The sequence below is a fragment of the Salmo salar genome, chromosome 01 (genome assembly GCF_965601325.2).
Source record: "Salmo salar chromosome 01, fSalSal1, whole genome shotgun sequence".
NCBI lineage: Eukaryota > Metazoa > Chordata > Actinopteri > Salmoniformes > Salmonidae > Salmo > Salmo salar.
The window spans coordinates 18,421,176-18,441,389 of NC_138291.1; the positions used below are offsets into that span (position 1 = coordinate 18,421,176).

General features: G+C 47.9%; 1 protein-coding gene across 5 annotated transcripts in view; it reads right to left on the reverse strand.

Annotated features, from left to right (window-relative positions):
* Positions 1 to 20,214, reverse strand: part of greb1 (growth regulating estrogen receptor binding 1) — a 90,401-nt gene that overhangs the window by 14,804 nt on the left and 55,383 nt on the right. For 2 of the 5 annotated variants that reach the window (XM_045714791.2, XM_045714811.2), the window contains exons 3-14: positions 19,823 to 19,924; positions 17,494 to 17,670; positions 14,151 to 14,333; positions 11,815 to 11,931; positions 11,491 to 11,616; positions 9,321 to 9,458; positions 8,727 to 8,849; positions 7,250 to 7,435; positions 6,655 to 7,032; positions 6,324 to 6,452; positions 3,187 to 3,432; positions 2,836 to 3,033 (exon numbers count right to left, since the gene is read on the reverse strand). In XM_045714791.2, the coding sequence (XP_045570747.2) occupies positions 2,836 to 3,033; positions 3,187 to 3,432; positions 6,324 to 6,452; positions 6,655 to 7,032; positions 7,250 to 7,435; positions 8,727 to 8,849; positions 9,321 to 9,458; positions 11,491 to 11,616; positions 11,815 to 11,931; positions 14,151 to 14,333; positions 17,494 to 17,670; positions 19,823 to 19,924 (2,103 nt within the window). The remainder of the gene's footprint in view (positions 1 to 2,835; positions 3,034 to 3,186; positions 3,433 to 6,323; positions 6,453 to 6,654; positions 7,033 to 7,249; positions 7,436 to 8,726; positions 8,850 to 9,320; positions 9,459 to 11,490; positions 11,617 to 11,814; positions 11,932 to 14,150; positions 14,334 to 17,493; positions 17,671 to 19,822; positions 19,925 to 20,214) is intronic. The other 3 variants (XM_045714795.2, XM_045714796.2, XM_045714802.2) reach the window with 3 other exon arrangements.

Genomic DNA, 20,214 nt, shown 5'->3' on the forward strand with positions numbered 1-20,214 from the left:
AAAAATCTGCTGTTCTGCCCTTGAGCAAGGCAGGTACCCCCAACAACAACTGCTCCCCGTGTGCCGATGATGAGGACGTTGATTAAGGCAGTCCCACACACCTCTCTGATTCAGAGGGGTTGGGTTAAATGCAGAAGACACATTTCAGTTGAATGCATTCAGTTGTACAACTGACTAGGTATCCCCTTTCCCTTTACACACAGACAGACACACACATGGCACCAATGTGTTTCAGGTGAAAGTTTGAGTAACAAGAGCCAACACATCTCTGAATTTAGGTTTGTATAAAACACACCAGCAGGGGGCTCTGTGTCTTCAGCCTGCTAGGTTTGTATAAAACACACCAGCAGAGGGCTCTGTGTCTTCAGCCTGCTAGGTTTCTATAAAACACACCAGCAGGGGGCTCTGTGTCTTCAGCCTGCTAGGTTTCTATAAAACACACCAGCAGGGGGCTCTGTGTCTTCAGCCTGCTAGGTTTCTATAAAACACACCAGCAGGGGGCTCTGTGTCTTCAGCCTGCTAGGTTTCTATAAAACACACCAGCAGGGGGCTCTGTGTCTTCAGCCTGCTACACAACAGACATCAGTCAGAGGAGAACAAGAACTGAAGACAACTTCCTGGAAGTCACCTCAGGAGGGATGGAGGTGGAGGAAAGATGGGGGAGGACGAGCAGGAATAAGAAGAAGAAAGTTAAAAACATCAAATTTAAAGTTTTATTTGAACCCTAAATGGTTTTCAAGTAGATTAATAAGAAAAGCTCATCCATTGTTTAAAAATGACCTTTTTGCCTTTGTGCAGATTGCCATGTCTCAGTCTTTTTCAAACAAGTATCGCAGAGCTGGCTACAATTACAATTTCATCCCCCTGAAAAGATAGAACAAATATTACAACAAATATTATGGCTGATCTCAAATGTGCTGGTTGATAAAATACCTGTATTTATGGGAAATATGTTTGAAAAGGGTACTTTGTTCTTAAATGATATTGAAAATTGTAATGGTAGAGTTATGTCCTTCATGGAGTTATCAGAATTGTACGGGAAGGTCTGCTCAATCCAAGAGTACAACCAAACAGCATTGCCCCAAAAATGGAGGAGGCGGTTGGCAGCGGGAGGAGGTAGGGAACTGGTCTGTCTGCCCAAAATAAAGGATCAAAACTGGCGGAGGAATAAAAATATCATAAATAGGAAAGTATACCAGTTTTATTTGAGGACCAGGATGTTGACAACTGTGCCATACAGATTGCAAAATAGTTGGGAAGAGATTTTTGATGTACCGATTCCATGGTACAGGGTGTATGAGTTGATATATAAAGCAATGCAAGATTCAAGACTTCGTGCTTTTCAGCTAAAATTATTAGATAGAATTCTTGCCACCAACAAAATGTTGAATATTTGGGGCATAAAATCATCGAAGCTCTGCAGATTTTGTTGTGAGGATACAGAATCAATACACCGTTTATTTTGGTATTGCCCTCAGGAAGCCTGTTTCTGGTCTCAGGCTCAGGAATGGCTGAAAATGCAGAGCATTGATCTAAAATTGACCCTAGAAATAGTACTGTTAGGAGATATGGAGAGACCGGGTCAGTCAATTACTAATATACTAATACTCTTAGTAAAATTATTTATCTTCAACACGCAATCTGTAGATTCTATTCGATTAGATAGATTGAAATTGTATGTTAAACATCATAGCATAGTTGAAAGATATGTGTTGCGTAGAAATACGAAGTGGGTGGCCAGCAGAGATAGATGGGATGGGCTGAGGGAAGCTGAGGGTTGGTATGTGGAATTGGAGACAAGTGGGAGTGGAGTTGCTGTGTGAGAGAGAGAATGATGGTCAAAAGATAAAGGGAAAAAAAAGTCTGAATAAAACCTAATAAAAGTACATTTGAATGACACTAAGTGTCAGTGTTTTTACAACTGATGCCGGTTTGCTGAGGCTGATGCCGTGCAGGTGTTGGTACACATGCATAAACACACACTCTCATTCAAATAAACACATACAAGAACACACACATACATGTAATAGTGCCAGACATGCACACAAATATATAAAGTAGGCATTGCTGTTATGATTTCAGTTGTCATTGATGTCCTTTGTTTTAAAATTATTATAAAACAATTTAAAAAATGGCATTGTTGTTTGCTGTTTTCTTCTGTCTTTTCCTTTTTTCTCTTTAGTTCAGTCTCTTGGTTGTTGGTGCATTGAGGGGTTCTTGGGGGTGGAGAATGGAATTAATTGCATTTTTTTTGGGGGGGGGGGGACTGTGGGAGGGTCTCGAATGGTTGAGGGACAGCTATTGGGGAACTGTGGGGGGATCTTGGAGGGTTCGGGTTTCACAAGATTGTGATCATGAAAAAGGAAACTATGACATATTTTATATCACTATCATCCACACGCACCCTCACACATAAGGATGGCTCTGTTGCGGAAAGACTGATACATGTTTGATAGTGTCTTGATGCTGTATTGTTTGTCCTTCATCTTCTAATACTTTAATGTTACCTCTTCCTTGTGTGTTTTGTAATAAATAATTATATTTAAAAAAAGAATTAAAAAAGAAAGAAGAAGAGGAGTCTGTTGACAGGTGGAATAGAAGTAAAAGAAACAGAAGAGGATAAAGAGGAGGTAAGAGAGGAGGATAAAGAGGAGGTAAGAGAGGAGGATAAAGAGGAGGTAAGAGAGGAGGATAAAGAGGAGGTAAGAGAGGAGGATAAAGAGGAGGTAAGAGAGGAGGATAAAGAGGAGGTAAGAGAGGAGGATAAAGAGGAGGTAAGAGAGGAGGATAAAGAGGAGGTAAGAGGGGAGGAGGGAAAAGAGGAGGGACAGTTACCTGAGTTCCAGAGATGCAGTACAGTCTGTTGGAAGGTGACCTCAGAAGGAGGGACACAAATGAGGAAGTGGACCCTGTCGAAGGAGCCCAGGTCCAGGTTCTGAGTGCTGGAGTCAGCGATGGCACACACATGGGACAGCAGCTTCCTGGCTACCACCAACTGGATGGGCCGTACCTCCCGCCACTCCACACGGTACTCTACACACACACGTGGAAACACACATGTTAGACACAATATATACACAAAAAGCATCTATGCGCAAGTACAGACACAAATTCAATTCAACACACACATATAGTATGTAGCTCAGTCAAACTACAAACATTTCCTGATCAGTGCGTGTGTCTCACCTGAGCAGGATGCCTTGGGTCTCTGCTCTGTCTGTGTGTGTGTCTCACCTGAGCAGGATGCCTTGGGTCTCTCTGCTCTGTCTGTGTGTGTGTCTCTGGCTGGCTCTTTGGGGATGCCTGTAGCTCTGGCCGTCTGTCTGTCGATAGGCCTGCTGTCTCCTGTACACTCCTGACTGATGGACAGGGGGGTCAGTTGGCTCCTGCTCTCCACAGCAGCACTCTCCAGCAATACATCTACATCACCTTCTGACACACACACACACACACACACACACACACACACACACACACACACACACACACACACACACACACACACACCACACCACACACACACACACACACACACACACACACACACACAGTATGGTGAGAAACAGTAAATCCAAACCGTTAGTCTAAGATGTGTAAATATACACAAACACACCATATCTCTCTCTCTCTTTCTCACTCGCTCATTCTGTCTCAATTCAATTCAAAGGGCTTTATTGGCATGGGAAACATATATTACAGTTTTTTACAATCACTCTGCCACTAATTTCGGAACCTTGATGCCATATTTCAAAACTAGACACAAAACTCACAACCAATGATCAAAATGCACATTATTCAAAACTCTAACACTTTTTCCAATTGCTTGGATACAATAGACATAAAGTTAAGATCATTTGTTCACTGAAATCTAAACTAAAATCACCTGTTCAAAATGACACAACTTAACATCAAAGTATTACCATTTCAAAATGCAATTCACACATTACATCTGAGATGACTGTCTATTCATGTCATTACAATGATCTAACTATCAATTGATACAACTCCTCAAAATGATAAGTAACTGTTGCATTACTCTTAATGCATAGTTTTATGGAAACTGACAAACAATATAAACCAATTGGACTACATTATCTATGGCTGTAATATTTCATCATCATTCTTTATCAGACACTGTTTCTATGGTCCCATGTACCACTTTTCCAGACCATGTTTTCAGATTTGACATTACTGTACACTCACCAGCCACTTAATTAGGTACACCTATCTAGTATCTAGCACTGGGTAGGACCCCCCTGCCTCCACAACAGGCTGAATTATTCACGGTGTTGTACGTTAAGAGATGTCCTTCTGCACACCACTGTTTTAAACAGCTGATATTTGAGCATTTGTGGCCTTTCTGTTAGCGTGAATGAGTCTGGACATTCTCCTCTGACCTCTCTCATTAACAAGGTGTTTTGGCCCACAGAACTGTCGCTCACTGAATGTGTTTTGTTTATCGCACCATTCTCTGTAAACTCTAGTGACTGTAGTGTGTAAAAATCCCAGGAAGGCAGCTGTTTCTGAGATGCTGGAATCACCATGTGTGGCATCAACAATCATACCACAGTCAAAGTTGCTTAGATTACGCATCTTGCCCGTTCTAATGTTAGGTCGAACAACAACTAAAGCTCTCTACTCTATATACTCTATATATTGAGTTGCAGGCAGCCACATGATTCGCTGTTCAAATGTAACCTTCCTTGATGAGCTAAATCAGGTCTGTAGAGCTGATGGTGTGACCTATGTCATTGTGTGGGATAATGTCAGGTTCCACCATGCTCAAGCATAGTTTCAGGCCCATCCACAATTTATCACCCTGTACTTACCCCCATACTCTCCTTTCCTTAACCCAATTGAGGATTTTTTTCTCCACATGGAGGTGGAAGGTATATGATAGGCGCCCTCATGAACAAGCCACCCTTCTCCAGGCCATGGATGACGCATGCAATGACATCATGTCAGACCAGTGTCAGGCCTGGATTCGCCCGAAGATTCTTCCCAAGATGTTTGGCTAATGAAAACATCCATTGTGATGTGGATGAGAACCTGTGGCCAAATCCACAAGACAGGGTTGATGGAAATATAGAAGTACAGTAATCAATCTTTTGTTTAGCTTTTTACAGTGAGCCAGGTGAGGAACACTGCAGTTGATGTTTTACTGTTTTTTCTTTTTTTGTAGCAAATTATTTTTGCTTTGATGTTGTGATTTTATTGTATTTCATCAATAAATGTCATATTTTGTTCAATGACTCCACTGTGTCTGTAGTATTCTCTCTACTAGTCCTTTTACAGTGATGTATTTACGTGTAGTACCATAATGAAACATGTATCACATATTTTGTACTAGAATATTTAATTATTGTACGAACAACTACACAGTGAAACTATCGGTATCTTGTGTGTGGGTGATCTAAATGAATGTTCCTATGGTATTTCATGATAAATGAGTTATTTGAACCAATGATTCTGCAAGTGCAAGGTTTCTTTAAAGATATGAATGCACAATGCAATGTTTTGAACATTGGACAGCCTGTTTTACAGGTGATGACCGTTTTGAGTTTTGAGTCTAGAGTTTTGAAAAATTAGCACAAGGTTCTGAAATTAGTGCCAAAGGGATTGTAAAAAACTGTAACATGGCCAAAGCAAGTGAAGTAAAATAATAAACAAAAGAGAAATAAACAATAAAAATGAACAGTAAACATTACACTCACAGAAGTTCCAAAAGAATAAAGACATTTCCAATGTCATATTATGTCTATATACAGTGTTGTAACGATGTACAAATGGTTAAAGTACAAAAGGGAAAATAAAGAAACATAAATATGGGTTGTATTTATTATGGTGTTTGTTCTTCACTGGCTGCCCTTTTCTTGTGGAAATTGCTCACAAATCTTGCTGCTGTGATGGCACACTGTGGTATTTCACCGAGTAGATATCGGAGGATATCAAAATCGGGTTTGTTTTCAAATTCTTTGTGAGTCTGTGTAATCTGAGGGAAACATGTGTCTCTAATAAGGTCATACATTTGGCAGGAAGTTAGGAAGTGCAGCTCAGTTTCCACCTCATTTTGTGGGCAGTGTGCACATAGCCTGTCTTCTCTTGAGAGCCAGGTCTGCCTACGGCGGCCTTTCTCAATAGCAAGGCTATGCTCACTGAGTCTGTACATAGTCAAAGCTTTCCTTAAGTTTGGGTCAGTCACAGTGGTCAGGTATGTCTCTCTCTCTCTCTGTGTCTCTCTCTCTCTGTGTCTCTTTCTCTCTCTCTCTCTCCTCTCTCTCTCTCTCTCTCTCTCTCTCTCTCTCACTCACTCACTCACTTACCAGGTCCCAGAGAGTTGCATAAGGTAGTGAGCTCCTGGGTCATGCCAGAGGACAGCTGTTGACTGATCTCTCTCAGACTATCACTGGGACTGAACATCCCCTCAGTCAGGGCACGACACTGGTGTTGACCTACAACCACACCACACACACACACACACACACACACACACACACACACACACACACACACACACACACACACACACACACACACACACACACACACACACACACACACACACACACACACACACACACAGTACACTTACAGACAAAGGAACCCACAAAAAAAAATGACCCCCCCCCTCCCAATCCCTCTACACACACACACCTGTCACCACCATGCAGGACTCTGTCTCCTGTCCCTTGGCTGTACAGATGATGACCACATAGTTGGTATGAGCCAGCTGTCCCTCCATCAGCCTACTGAAGGTGTCAGCCAGCCCCAGAGCCATCGAGGCCTTCTCCCCCAGAACCACCACTCCACCCCCACATGACGAGGCTGCCAGGTTGGCCAGCCAGGGCAGCTGGGAGGGGGTGAGGGGCTGGGCCTGGGGCAGTGGAAGCCCAGGCAGGGTGTAGGGAGCCTGGGGGAGGGAGAGGCCAGGCTGGGGCTGCTGGTACTGGTGGATCTCACTGAGGTGGGACTCTCTCCAGGAACGCATGAAGATCTGCTCCAGGTCCTCAATCAGCGGGACCTGGTCTGGGCCTGGAGGGACACGACATTAACCAGGTACTACCAACTAGGTTTTTACCCACTGTCTCAATGTAATAGTACATTCTGCACAATTTAGTGTGCTATTCAATCTGTATCGCTGAAGCGTTACAGATTGCCTTCTCTCTCTCTTTCTCTCGCTCGCTCTCTCTCTCTCTCTCTCTCTCTCTCTCTCTCTCTCTCTCTCTCTCTCTCGCTCTCTCTCTCTCACCTAGTTGCACCAGGTAGTATACAGTGAGTAGTATCTGCATCTCTACAGACAGGGGCTGTATGGGAGAGGGTCCGTAGTGTTGGTAGACCCTGGGCAGGGCCTGGCAGTTCTGATAGCAGCTCTGGAGCAGGGAACTGACCTGCACATCAGACACCTTACCACTCAACCGAGGTAGGCTGCCATGACCTGGGACCGGAGACAAAACACACACAGGTCACACACATGGGTCACACACACGGGTCACACACACGGGTCACACACACGGGTCACACACACGGGTCTCACACACAGGTCACACACACGGGTCACACACACGGGTCACACACACGGGTCACACACACGGGTCACACACACAGGTCACACACACGAGTCACACACACAGGTCACACACACGGGTCACACACACAGGTCACACACACATGTCACACACAGGTCACACACACGGGTCACACACACACGGGTCACACACAGGATCAGATCGTGGGGAAAAGGAGAGAGAGATAATGCATACCCCCTAAGGAGTGGAGGGATGGAGGGATGAGGGGGGATAGGAGGAGAGGTGGAGGGGTGGAGGGATGAGCGGGGATAGGAGGAGAGGTGGAGGGATGGAGGGATGAGCGGGGATAGGAGGAGAGGTGGAGTAGTGGAGGGATGAGCGGGGATAGGAGGAGAGGTGGAGGAGTGGAGGGATGGAGGGATGAGGGGGATAGGAGGAGCAGTGGAGTAACAGATTGAGGTGAAGGGGTGGTTGAGAGACAGACAGGTGGAGTAACAGATTGAGGTGAAGGGGTGGTTGAGAGACAGACAGGTGGAGTAACAGATTGAGGGGAAGGGGTGGTTGAGAGAGACAGACAGGTGGAGTAACAGATTGAGGGGAAGGGGTGGTTGAGAGAGAGACAGACAGACAGGTGGAGTAACAGATTGAGGGGAAGGGGTGGTTGAGAGAGACAGACAGGTGGAGTAACAGATTGAGGGGAAGGGGTGGTTGAGAGAGAGACAGACAGACAGGTGGAGTAACAGATTGAGGTGAAGGGGTGGTTGAGAGAGAGACAGACAGACAGACAGGTGGAGTAACAGATTGAGGTGAAGGGGTGGTTGAGAGAGAGACAGACAGACAGACAGACAGACAGACAGACAGACAGACAGACAGACAGACAGACAGACAGACAGACAGACAGACAGACAGGTGTAGTAACAGCGCCAGTCCTCAAGGGCCACAGTGTTTGCTGGGTTTTGTTGCAATCTCGCATTTAATGTCATTGAGGTGCAGGAACATCACACACACACACACACACACACACACACACACTCACACACACACTCACACACACACACACACACACACACACACACACACATCATACACATCACACACACACACACACACACACATCTCACACACCACACACACACACACACACACACACACACACACACACACACACACACACACACACACACACACACACACACACACCTCTGAAGATGACTGGCTGGAGTCTGCAGGTGTGTAGCAGCTGATCAGGCACTGTGACAGACGGCCCGGGAGAAGAGGGGGGGTTGGAGGACCCCTGGGACAGACTCACTGGAGGGGCATTGTCTGTGGACGCAAGAACACAGTATGTAGCAGAAAAGAAGCAGAGACACTGATAACGTGGTAGAAGACAGATACACCCTGTAGAAGACTGATACAGTGGTAACTACACCCTGTAGAAGACTGATTCAGTGGTAACTACACCCTGTAGAAGACTGATACAGTGGTAACTACACCCTGTAGAAGACTGATAAAGTGGTAACTACACCCTGTAGAAGACTGATACAGTGGTAACTACACCCTGTAGAAGACTGATACAGTGGTAACTACACCTTGTAGAAGACAGATACAGTGGTAACTACACCCTGTAGAAGACAGATACAGTGGTAACTACACCCTGTAGAAGACCGATAAGGTGGTAACTACACCTTGTAGAAGACTGATTCAGACAGACACACACACACACACACACAAGCTCTCTCTCTCTCTCTCTCTCTCTCTCTCTCTCTCTCTTTCTCGCTCTCTGAGCTCTCCTACCTGGTTTGGTCCAATTGGTGCGTGATGAGGAAGAGGAGGAGGAAGATGGGGGGGTCTTCACAGCAGACTCAGCCCCAGCAGAAGACTCAGGAGACCAGCCTTTGTGTCTCTTTTTAGGTGGTCCTGTATTGAGTGTACCTGACAGGACAAGCAACACACTGTTATGTATGTCTTGGGCGTGGGGGATGTTTCAGAAAGCACAGAATAATGTCCTCTTGAAGAACAACTGACATTCATTCATTATATCATACGGGCACCCTACATTCTGTTTCACTTTGTTTGTTTGTTTGTTTGTTCATTCATTTATACTACTTTTATCCAACAGATCAGCCAACCAGTCAACCAGCCAGCCAACCAGTCAGTCAACCAGCCAGCCAGTCAACCAGCCAGCCAGCCAGCCAGTCAACCAGCCAGCCAGCCAGCCAGCCAGCCAGTCAACCAGTCAGTCAACCAGCCAGCCAGCCAGCCAGTCAACCAGCCAGCCAGCCAGCCAGCCAGTCAACCAGTCATTCAACCAGTCAACCAGCCAGCCAACCAGTCAGTCAACCAGCCAGCCAGCCAGCCAGTCAACCAGCCAGCCAGCCAGCCAGCCAGCCAGCCAGCCAGCCAGTCAACCAGTCAGTCAACCAGCCAGCCAACCAGTCAACCAGCCAGCCAACCAGTCAGTCAGTCAACCAGCCAGCCAGCCAGCCAGCCAGTCAACCAGCCAGCCAGCCTGCCAGCCAGTCAACCAGTCATTCAACCAGTCAACCAGCCAGCCAGCCAACCAGTCAGTCAACCAGCCAGCCAGCCAACCAGTCAACCAGCCAGTCAACCAGTCAACCAGCTAGCCAGTCAACCAGCCAGCCAGTCAGTCAGTCAACCAGCCAGCCAGCCAGTCAACCAGCCAGCCAGCCAGTCAACCAGCCATTCAACCAGTTAGCCAGCCAGTCAACCAGCCAGCCATCCAACCAGCCAGTCACCCAGTCTGCCAGCCAGCCAGCCAGTCAACCAGCCACTCAACCAGCCAGCCAGCCTGTCAGCCAGTCAACCAGTCAGCCAGCCAGCCACTGCAGTATAACTGTAGCTCAGTATTGATCATAAAGATAGCATGGTCTTTGTCATATGTTAACCAGCTCCTCCTCTTCCCCTCTATACATGCTGTCTTCCCTCTCCACTCTGCCTACTCTCTTCTTATGCAGCAACAGAGACAAAGTCCAAAGGGTCCCTGTGTTGAAACGCCCCTACCAAAACCCAGAGTGGCAGGAAGGAAACCTTCAACTTTACAACTAAACACACTGAGAATGAGATGGCCGGAAAGAGAGAGAGACGGAAAGAGAGGGAAAGAGAGAGAGGGGGAAAGAGAGAGTGAGGAAAAGAGAGAGATGGAAAGAGAGAGAGGGAAAGAGAGAGAGAGGGGGAAAGAAAACGAGGGAAAGAGAAAGAGAGAAAGAGAGAAAGTCTATTATTTTGAAACTTTTATCATTGTAATATTTACTGTTAATTTCTAATTGTTTATTTCACTTTTGTTTATTATCTATTCCACTTGCTTTGGCAATGTAAACATGTTTCCCATGCCAATAAAGCCCTTTGAATTGAATTGAATTGAAAGATAATTACTTTTTACTGCCCTGCTTTTATTGAGCTCAGGGATAGAGGGAGGAAGAGGCAGAGAAAAGAGAGAGGTAGACTTTTCGTGGGGAAGTGTTGCTGAATGAAAGGGGTGTCGTAACAATAGGGGCCCACGAACACAATACAGCCGTCTCCTACTGGGTACTTTAGACTGATAAAACACAGAAGCTCTCCCTTTCAGGGGGAGGTGGGAAGATGAGAGAAAGGGGAGGGGAGGCTACAATGATAACACACACATTTAAAGGCATGCCTCCTACCCCATAGAGATTCTAGAATGAATATGTCATTCTATGTTGTTCGCCTTCATAATGATACATAAACAAACATGCATACAAGTATAGAAACACATGACACGTCTGCATGCAAGCACGCGCACACCCATACACACACACACAAACACACACACGCACGCGCGCGCACACACACACACACACACACACACACACACACACACACACACACACACACACACACACACACACACACACACACACACACACACACACACACACACACACACACACACACACACACACACACACACACACACACGGGTTACCTATAACTGTGGGTCTCCCCGGTCCTTTCGACAGTATGGCAGTCTGGGGCAGAGGATTCTGGGATAGGGGGATGTGGCTCCCGTTGCCCGGGGGAGGGGGGGCAATGGGTTCTACAGGGGTGTCGGCTAGAGGGGCGAAAAACAACAATTGTAATCTAGCAGACACTTAGATAGTGTGTGTGTGGGGGGAGGGGGATTTATGTGAGTGTGTGCACGCTATGTGTGTGTGTGAGTATGTGTGTGTATTTGTGTGTGTGTGTGTGTGTGTGTGTGTGTGTGTGTGTGTGTGTGTGTGTGTGTGTGTGTGTGTGTGTGTGTGTGTACCTGTGTAGTTCCCGGGTGTGTGTGCAGGGTGAGCGGTGACTGCTGGGTTGGGGTAGTGATTGTCTGAGGTTACATGCCCGTCAGAGGCGTTGGGCACTGTCTGTCTCCCTCTGCTCTCTGAAAAGACAGAATCGACAGTCATACAGCAACACACAATACTCATTTGAGAGAACTAATGTTTTTTTTTCTTCCAATAAGAGCACTAGAGTCACTCCAGTGTAAACGGTACTAACATGTTAACGTAAGCTGTACTCTAGTTACTGTACTGTAGCTCTGAAACTCATCCCAAACCCCCTACCTATTCAGTCAGGGAACATGTAGCTGGACTAACTGTCTCTGTCCTGTGAAACATCACAGGCTTAATCAGTAACACAGTAAGTCTAGCCACAGGCTCTGACCCCTATTTACCCTCTGACCCCCGTCCTAAACCCTGACTCGACCTCTGCCCTCCACACCTGGACAGACAGGTAGGGTCACAGATCTCTCCCCTCCTAAACACACCTCCCCCAAACAAGCCCTGTCTACAAAACTACAGCATAGAAACACAGGAGAGCGTTAACCACTGACTTAAGCTCTCTCTAATCCTTCTCTCTTTCTCTCTCTCTACTCTTTCTCTCTTTTTCTCTCTCTTTCTCTCTCTAGACTTTCTCTCTCTCTACTCTTTCTCTCTTTCTTTCTCTCTCTACTCTTTCCCTCTGTCTCTCGCCTCTCTCTCTCTCTCTCTCTCTCTCTCTCTCTCTCTCTCTCTTAATTTCAATTCAAGGGGTGTTATTGGCATGGGAAACATATGTTAACATTGCCAAAGCAAGTGAAATAGATAATAAACAATAGTGAAATAAAAAATAAAATGAACAGTAAACATTACACTCACAGAAGTTCCAAAAGAATAAAGACATTTCAAATGTCATATTATATCTATATACAGTGTTGTAACGATGTGTAAATAGTTAAAGTACAAAAGGGAAAATAAATCAACATAAATATGGGATGTATTTACTATGGTGCTTGTTTTTCACTTCAAGGTTGCCCTTTTCTTATTCGTTGTAGGTCTGTGTAATCTGAAGGAAATATGTGTCTCTAATATGGTCATACATTTGGCAGCAGGTTAGGAAGTGCAGCTCAGTTTCCACCTCATTTTGTGGGCAGTGTGCACATAGCCTGTCTTCTCTTGAGAGCCAGGACTACCTATGGCAGCCTTTCTCAATAGCAAGGCTCACTTAGTCTGTACATAGTCAAACGTTCTCCTTAATTTTGGTTCAGTCATAGTAGTCAGGTATTCTGCCACTGTGTACTGTGGACCAAATAGCATTCTAGTTTGCTCAGTTTTTTCTTAATTCTTTCCAATGTGTCAAGTAATTATCTGTTTGTTTTCTCATGTTTTGGTTGGGTCTAATTGTGTTGCTGTCCTGGGGCTTTGTGTTTGTGAACAGAGCCCCAGGACCAGCTTGTTTAGGGTACTCTTCTCCAGGTTAATTTCTCTGTAGGTGATGACTTTGTTATGGAAGGTTTGGGAATCGCTTCCATTTAGGTGTTTGTAAAATGTAATGGCTATTTTCTGGATTTTGATAATTATCGAGTATCAGCTTAATTCTACTATGCATGCATTATTTGCTGTTTTACGTTGTACACAGAGGATATTGTTGCAGAATTCTGCATACAAAGTCTCAATTATTTTTGTCAAACTAAGATTTACTCTCAGGGCCCAGGTCTGGGCCGGGTGCTGCAGACTATTCTAGTGCTCTTGCCAATTCATTAATACATATGCTGAAGAGGGTGGGGTTCAAGATGCCTCCCTGTCTCACCCCACGGCCCTGTGGAAAGAAATGTGTGTTTTCTGCCAATTTTAATGACATGTTGTTTATGTACATGGATTTTATAATGTTGTTGTTTTTCCCACCAACACGGCGTTCCATCAATTTCTATAGCAGACCCTCGAGTCAAAATGAGTCAAAATTAGGGTGTGCAGGGTGAATACGTGGTCTGTCGTACAGTCATTTGGTAAAAAGCCTATTTGATATTTGCTCAGCTCCTAAGTGGTGCAGTGGTCTAAGGCACTACATCTCAGTGCTAGAGGCGTCACTACAGACCCTGGTTCGATTCCAGGCTGTATCACAACCGGACCGAATTTGGAGTCCCATAGGGCGGGGCACAATTGGCCCAGCGTCGTCCAGGTTAGGTTAGGGTTTGGCCGGGATAGGCCATCATTGTAAAAAATTATTTGTTCTTAACTCACTTGTCTAGTTAAATAAATGTTAAAGAAAAAATGAAGTATATTGTTTTCACTGAGGAAATGTACGAGTCTGCAGTTAATGCAGAGGATCCCCCTGCCGTCTTACCGAGGCCCTTCCAGCAGATAGCAGCCCCTCTGACCAGCTGTCCCTGGTCGTTCCTGTACAGATGGTACTTTAAGAGCTTCTGTTTCTTGGGCTGGGTGCTCAGCTTCAGGTTGATGTGGTTGGAGAATTCTGTGAAGTAGCGAAAACCCTTCTCTCCACAACCCATACAGTTCCCCGAGAACCCTGAGGATGACCACACAAACACTGGGTCAGGGGGGGTGTGTGTGTGTGTGTGTGTGTGTGTGTGTGTGTGTGTGGTGTGTGTGTGTGTGTGTGTGTATCATCTGGTGGCTCAGTGGAGTAACAATAACCCCTTTCTCCCGTAGCAAGAGAAAAACCCCACTCTCCCTCTCTCTATTGTAGCTGCTGCCAACCCCACTCTCCCTCTCTCATTGTAGCTGCTGCCAACCCCACTCTCCCTCTCTCATTGTAGCTGCTGCCAACCCCACTCTCCCTCTCTCATTGTAGCTGCTGCCAACCCCACTCTCCCTCTCTCATTGTAGCTGCTGCTAACCCCACTCTCCCTCTCTCATTGTAGATGCTGCTAACCCCAGTCTCCCTCTCTCATTGTAGCTCCTGCTAACCCCACTCTCCCTCTCTCAATGTAGCTGCTGCTAACCCTACTCTCCCTCTCTCATTGTAGATGCTGCCAACCCCACTCTCCCTCTCTCATTGTAGCTGCTGCCAACCCCACTCTCACTCCCTCATTGTAGCTGCTGCCAAACCCACGCTCCCTCTCTCATTGTAGCTGCTGCCAACCCCACTCTCCCTCTCTCATTGTAGCTGCTGCCAACCCCACTCTCCCTCTCTCATTGTAGCTGCTGCCAACCCCACTCTCCCTCTCTCATTGTAGCTGCTGCCAACCCCACTCTCCCTCTCTCATTGTAGCTGCTGCCACCCCCACTCTCCCTCTCTCATTGTAGCTGCTGCCAACCCCACTCTCCCTCTCTCATTGTAGCTGCTGCTAACCCCACTCTTCCTCTCTCATTGTAGATGCTGCTAACCCCAGTCTCCCTCTCTCATTGTAGCTCCTGCTAACCCCACTCTCCCTCTCTCAATGTAGCTGCTGCTAACCCTACTCTCCCTCTCTCATTGTAGATGCTGCCAACCCCACTCTCCCTCTCTCATTGTAGCTGCTGCCAACCCCACTCTCACTCCCTCATTGTAGCTGCTGCCAAACCCACGCTCCCTCTCTCATTGTAGCTGCTGCCAACCCCACTCTCCCTCTCTCATTGTAGCTGCTGCCAACCCCACTCTCCCTCTCTCATTGTAGCTGCTGCCAACCCCACTCTCCCTCTCTCATTGTAGCTGCTGCCAACCCCACTCTCCCTCTCTCATTGTAGCTGCTGCCACCCCCACTCTCCCTCTCTCATTGTAGCTGCTGCCAACCCCACTCTCCCTCTCTCATTGTAGCTGCTGCTAACCCCACTCTCCCTCTCTCATTGTAGATGCTGCTAACCCCAGTCTCCCTCTCTCATTGTAGCTCCTGCTAACCCCACTCTCCCTCTCTCAATGTAGCTGCTGCTAACCCTACTCTCCCTCTCTCATTGTAGATGCTGCCAACCCCACTCTCCCTCTCTCATTGTAGCTGCTGCCAACCCCACTCTCACTCCCTCATTGTAGCTGCTGCCAAACCCACGCTCCCTCTCTCATTGTAGCTGCTGCCAACCCCACTCTCCCTCTCTCATTGTAGCTGCTGCTAACCCTACTCTCCCTCTCTCATTGTAGCTGTTGCCAACCCCACTCTCCCTCTCTCATAGTAGCTGCTGCTAACCCCACTCTCCCTCTCTCATTGTAGCTGTTGCCAACCCCACTCTCCCTCTCACATTGCAGCTGCTGCCAACCCCACTCTCCCTCTCTCATTGTAGCTGCTGCTAACCCTACTCTCCCTCTCTCATTGTAGCTGCTGCCAACCCCACTCTCCCTCTCTCATTGTAGCTGCTGCTAACCCCACTCTCCCTCTCTCATTGAAGCTGCTGCCAACCCCACTCTCCCTCTCTAATTGTAGCTGTTGCCAACCCCACTTTCCCTCTCTCAGAGTAGCTGCTGCTAACCCCACTCTCCCTCTCACATTGCAGCTGCTGCCAACCCCACTCGCCCTCTCTCATTGTAGCTGTTGCCAACCCAACTCTCCCTCTCTCATTGTAGCTCCTGCTAACCCCACTCTCCCTCTCTAATTGTAGCTGCTGCCAACCCCACTCTCCCTCTCTCATTGTAGCTGCTGCTAACCCCACTCTCCCTCTGTCACTGTAGCTTCTGCCAACCCCAGTCTCCCTCTCTCATTGTAGCTGAATCTAACACCACTCTCCCTCTCTCATTGTAGCTCCTGCTAACCCCACTCTCCCTCTCTAATTGTAGCTACTGCTAACCCTACTCTCCCTCTCTCATTGTAGCTGCTGCCAAACCCACTCTCCCTCTCTCATTGTAACTGCTGCCAACACCATTCTCCCGCTCTCATTGTAGCTGCTACCAACCCCACTCTCCCTCTCTCATTGTAGCTCCTGCTAACCCCACTCCCTCTCTCATTGTAGCTGAATCTAACCCCAATCTCCCTTTCTCATTGTAGCTGCTACCAAGCCCACTCTCCCTCTCTCATTGTAGCTCCTGCTAACCACACTCCCTCTCTCATTGTAGCTGAATCTAACCCCAATCTCCCTCTCTCATTGTAGCTGCTGCCAACACCATTCTCCCGCTCTCATTGTAGCTGCTGCTAACCCCACTCTCCCTCCCTCATTGAAGCTGCTGCTAACCCCACTCTCCCTCTCTCATTGTAGCTGCTGCCAACCCCTCTCTCATTGTAGCTGCTGCCAACCCCACTCTCCCTCTCTCATTGTAACTGCTGCCAACCCCACTCTCCCTTTCTCATTGTAACTGCTGCCAACACCACTCTCCCTCTCTCATTGCAGCTGCTGCCAACCCCAGTCTCCTTCTCTCATTGTAACTGCTGCCAACACCACTCTCTCCCATTGTAGCTGCTGCTATCCCCAATCTCCCTCTCTCATTGTAGATGCTGCTAACCCAACTCTCCCTCTCTCAATATGGCTGCTGCTAACCCCACTCTCACTCTGTCATTGTAGATGCTGCTAACCCCTCTCCCTCTCTCATTGTAGCTGCTGCCAACCCCACTCTCTCTCTCTCATTGTAGCTGCTGCTAACCCCACTCTCCCTCTGTCCATCCATCTAACTGCAAACCTCATTCCACCGCCACTCTTTCTCAATGTCTTCAATCTCTTTCTTCCTGTCTATCCTCTCACCTTTACCCTTTTTTTCCTTTCCTCTGGACCAGGGGTTGCCTAGCCCTGCTATAGACTGGGCTTTCTATGTGTGTGTGTGTGTGTCTCACCCAGCAGTGCGTTGCATCCCCGTTCATCGGGCAGGAACCTGCGGTCGACTGCACACACCAGCAGGGTGTCTGGTGCGCCTGCAGACAGGGCCCCTACCAGCAGGAATCCTGGGGGCACGTCTTGAGGCTCTGACACCAGAGAGGATAGACGCAGGTCTCTACCCGCCTGGCAGAATCCTAAGAAGGACACACACACGCACACATAGGTAGGCACACACACCCACACGCATGCACACACAAACACACACAAACTGTTAAACAGTGTTACCCTGACCTGTTACCAGACAGACAGAGATCTCTTTCCACCAGACAGAAGCCTAAGCAGGCCAGGTGTCACGTCCTGACCATTGTAAGAAGTGATTTTCTATGGTAGAGTAGGTTGTGTTTTTCTATGTTTTCCTTTTCTATGTTGAAATTCTAGTTTTTCTATTTCTATGTTTTTTTTTGGGGGGTTGATCTCCAATTGGAGGAAGCTGGTCCTCGTTACCTCTGATTGGAGATCATATTTAAGTAGGGGTTTTTCTTCCTGGGTTTTGTGGGTGATTATATTTTGAGTAGTGTTTGTTTCTCTCTGCGTTACGGTTTGTTGTTTTGTTATTTCAAGTGTTTGGTGTATTGCATTTAGTTTCACGGTTAATTAATAAAGATATGGAACTACGAACACGCTGCGCTTTGGTCCGATCATTTGAACAGCCGTGACAGAATCACCCACCACAAAAGGACCAAGCAGCGTGCCCAGGAGGAGCAGGGATCCTGGGCTCGGGAGAAGAGAGAACGGAGGACGTCCTGGACCTGGGAGGAGGTAATGGCAGGGGACAAGACCCTGCCATGGAAGCAGGTGGAAACGGCGAAAGCGGAACGGCGACGCTATGAGGAGCTAGCCCAACGACGGAAGCCCGAGAGGCACCCCCCCCAAAAAAATGGGGGTGGGGGCACACGGGGAGTTTGGCAGAGTCAGGGTGGAGACCTGAGCCAACTCCCCGTGCTTACCATGGGGAGCGAGTGACGGGGCAAGCACCGTGTTATGAGGTGATGCGCACTGTCGTTAGGGCGCACTCACAGGCCGGTGCGATCTGTGCCCGCGCCTTGCAGTTGTCAAGCTGGGTTGAGCATCCAGCAAAGACGGGTTGTGCCAGCCTTAAGCTCCAGACCTCCAGTGCGCCTCCACAGCCCAGTATACCCTGTGCCGCCTCTCCGCACTCACCCTGAGGTGCGTGTCATCAGCCCGGTGCCACCTGTACCGGTCCCACGCATCAGACCTCCGGTGCACCTCCACAGCCCAGTACATCCTGTGCCTGCTCCTCGCACTCTCCCTCCAGTGCACTTCCACAGCCCAGTACGTCCTGTGCCTCCTCTCCGCACTCACCCTGAGGTGCGTGTCAGCAGCCCGGTGCCACCTGTACCGGTCCCACGCATCAGGCCTCCAGTGCGCCTCCACAGCCCAGTACGTCCTGTGCCTCCTCCCCGCACTCGACCTGAGGTGCGTGTTACCAGTCTGGCGCCACCTATGCCAGTCCCACGCATCAGACCTCCAGTGCGCATCCCTAGTCTGGAGCCTCCAGCGACGCTCCCCAGTCCGGAGCCTCCAGCGACGCTCCCCAGTCCGGAGCCTCCAGCGACGCTCCCCAGTCCGGAGCCTCCAGCGACACTCCCTAGTACGAAACCTCCAGCGGCGGCCTGCAGCCCAGAGCCTCCAGCGGCGGCCTGCAGCCCAGAGCCTCCAGCAATGATCTACAGTCCGGTTCTTTCGACGACGATCCACGGTCAGGTGGTAATAAAGCAGAAGGATCAGCGGGTGGAGCGGGGAGTACGCCCCGAACCGGAGCCGCCTCCTCTGCTGGAGGTTAAGGTTATGTGGACTGCATTTGAGCCGCCATAGACAATTGTCACCCTCCCTTTTGTTTTGTGGTACTGTCACGTCCTGACCATAGTAAGATGTGATTTTCTATGGTAGAGTAGGTCAGGGTGTGACAGGGGGTGTTTTGTGTTTTTCTATGTTTTCTTTTTCTATGTTTAAATTCTAGTTTTTCTATTTCTATGTTGTTTTTTTTGGGTTGATCTCCAATTGGAGGCAGTTGGTCCTCGTTACCTCTGATTGGAGATCATATTTAAGTAGGGGTTTTCCTCCTGGGTTTTGTGGGTGATTATATTTTGAGTAGTGTTTGTTGTTTTCTCATTTTCAGTTATTTGTGTATTGCAAAGTTTCACGGATTTAATAAAATGTGGAAGTACAACCACGCTGCACTTTGGTCCGCTCCTTTCGACAGCCGTGACACCAGGCAGCGTAAGACAGTGAGGGGGTAGAGCTGAGGGAACCGTGTATTCGTACCGTCCGTGGTGCAGCATCCCTCTGGCGGGGGCTTCATCTTGTACGGGATGGGAGGGCTGTTGGACTCTGAGCCATCTTCCTCCTCCTCATTCTCTACCTGGCCTACTGACACACACATGCTCATTACAGAGTGTTATAACACACTCACACACACACACTCACACACAAGTGCGCACACCAGGGGAGGCTGCTAATAATTGCTGGAACAGAGCAAATGGAATGGCATCAAACCATGTGTTTGATGTATTTGATACCATTCCACCTATTCTGCTCCAGTCATTACCACAAGCTCGTCCTCGCCAATTATGGTGATAACAACCTCCTGTGGTGCACATATACACACACAAACACACACATGCAGCACACACACACACACACACACACACACACAC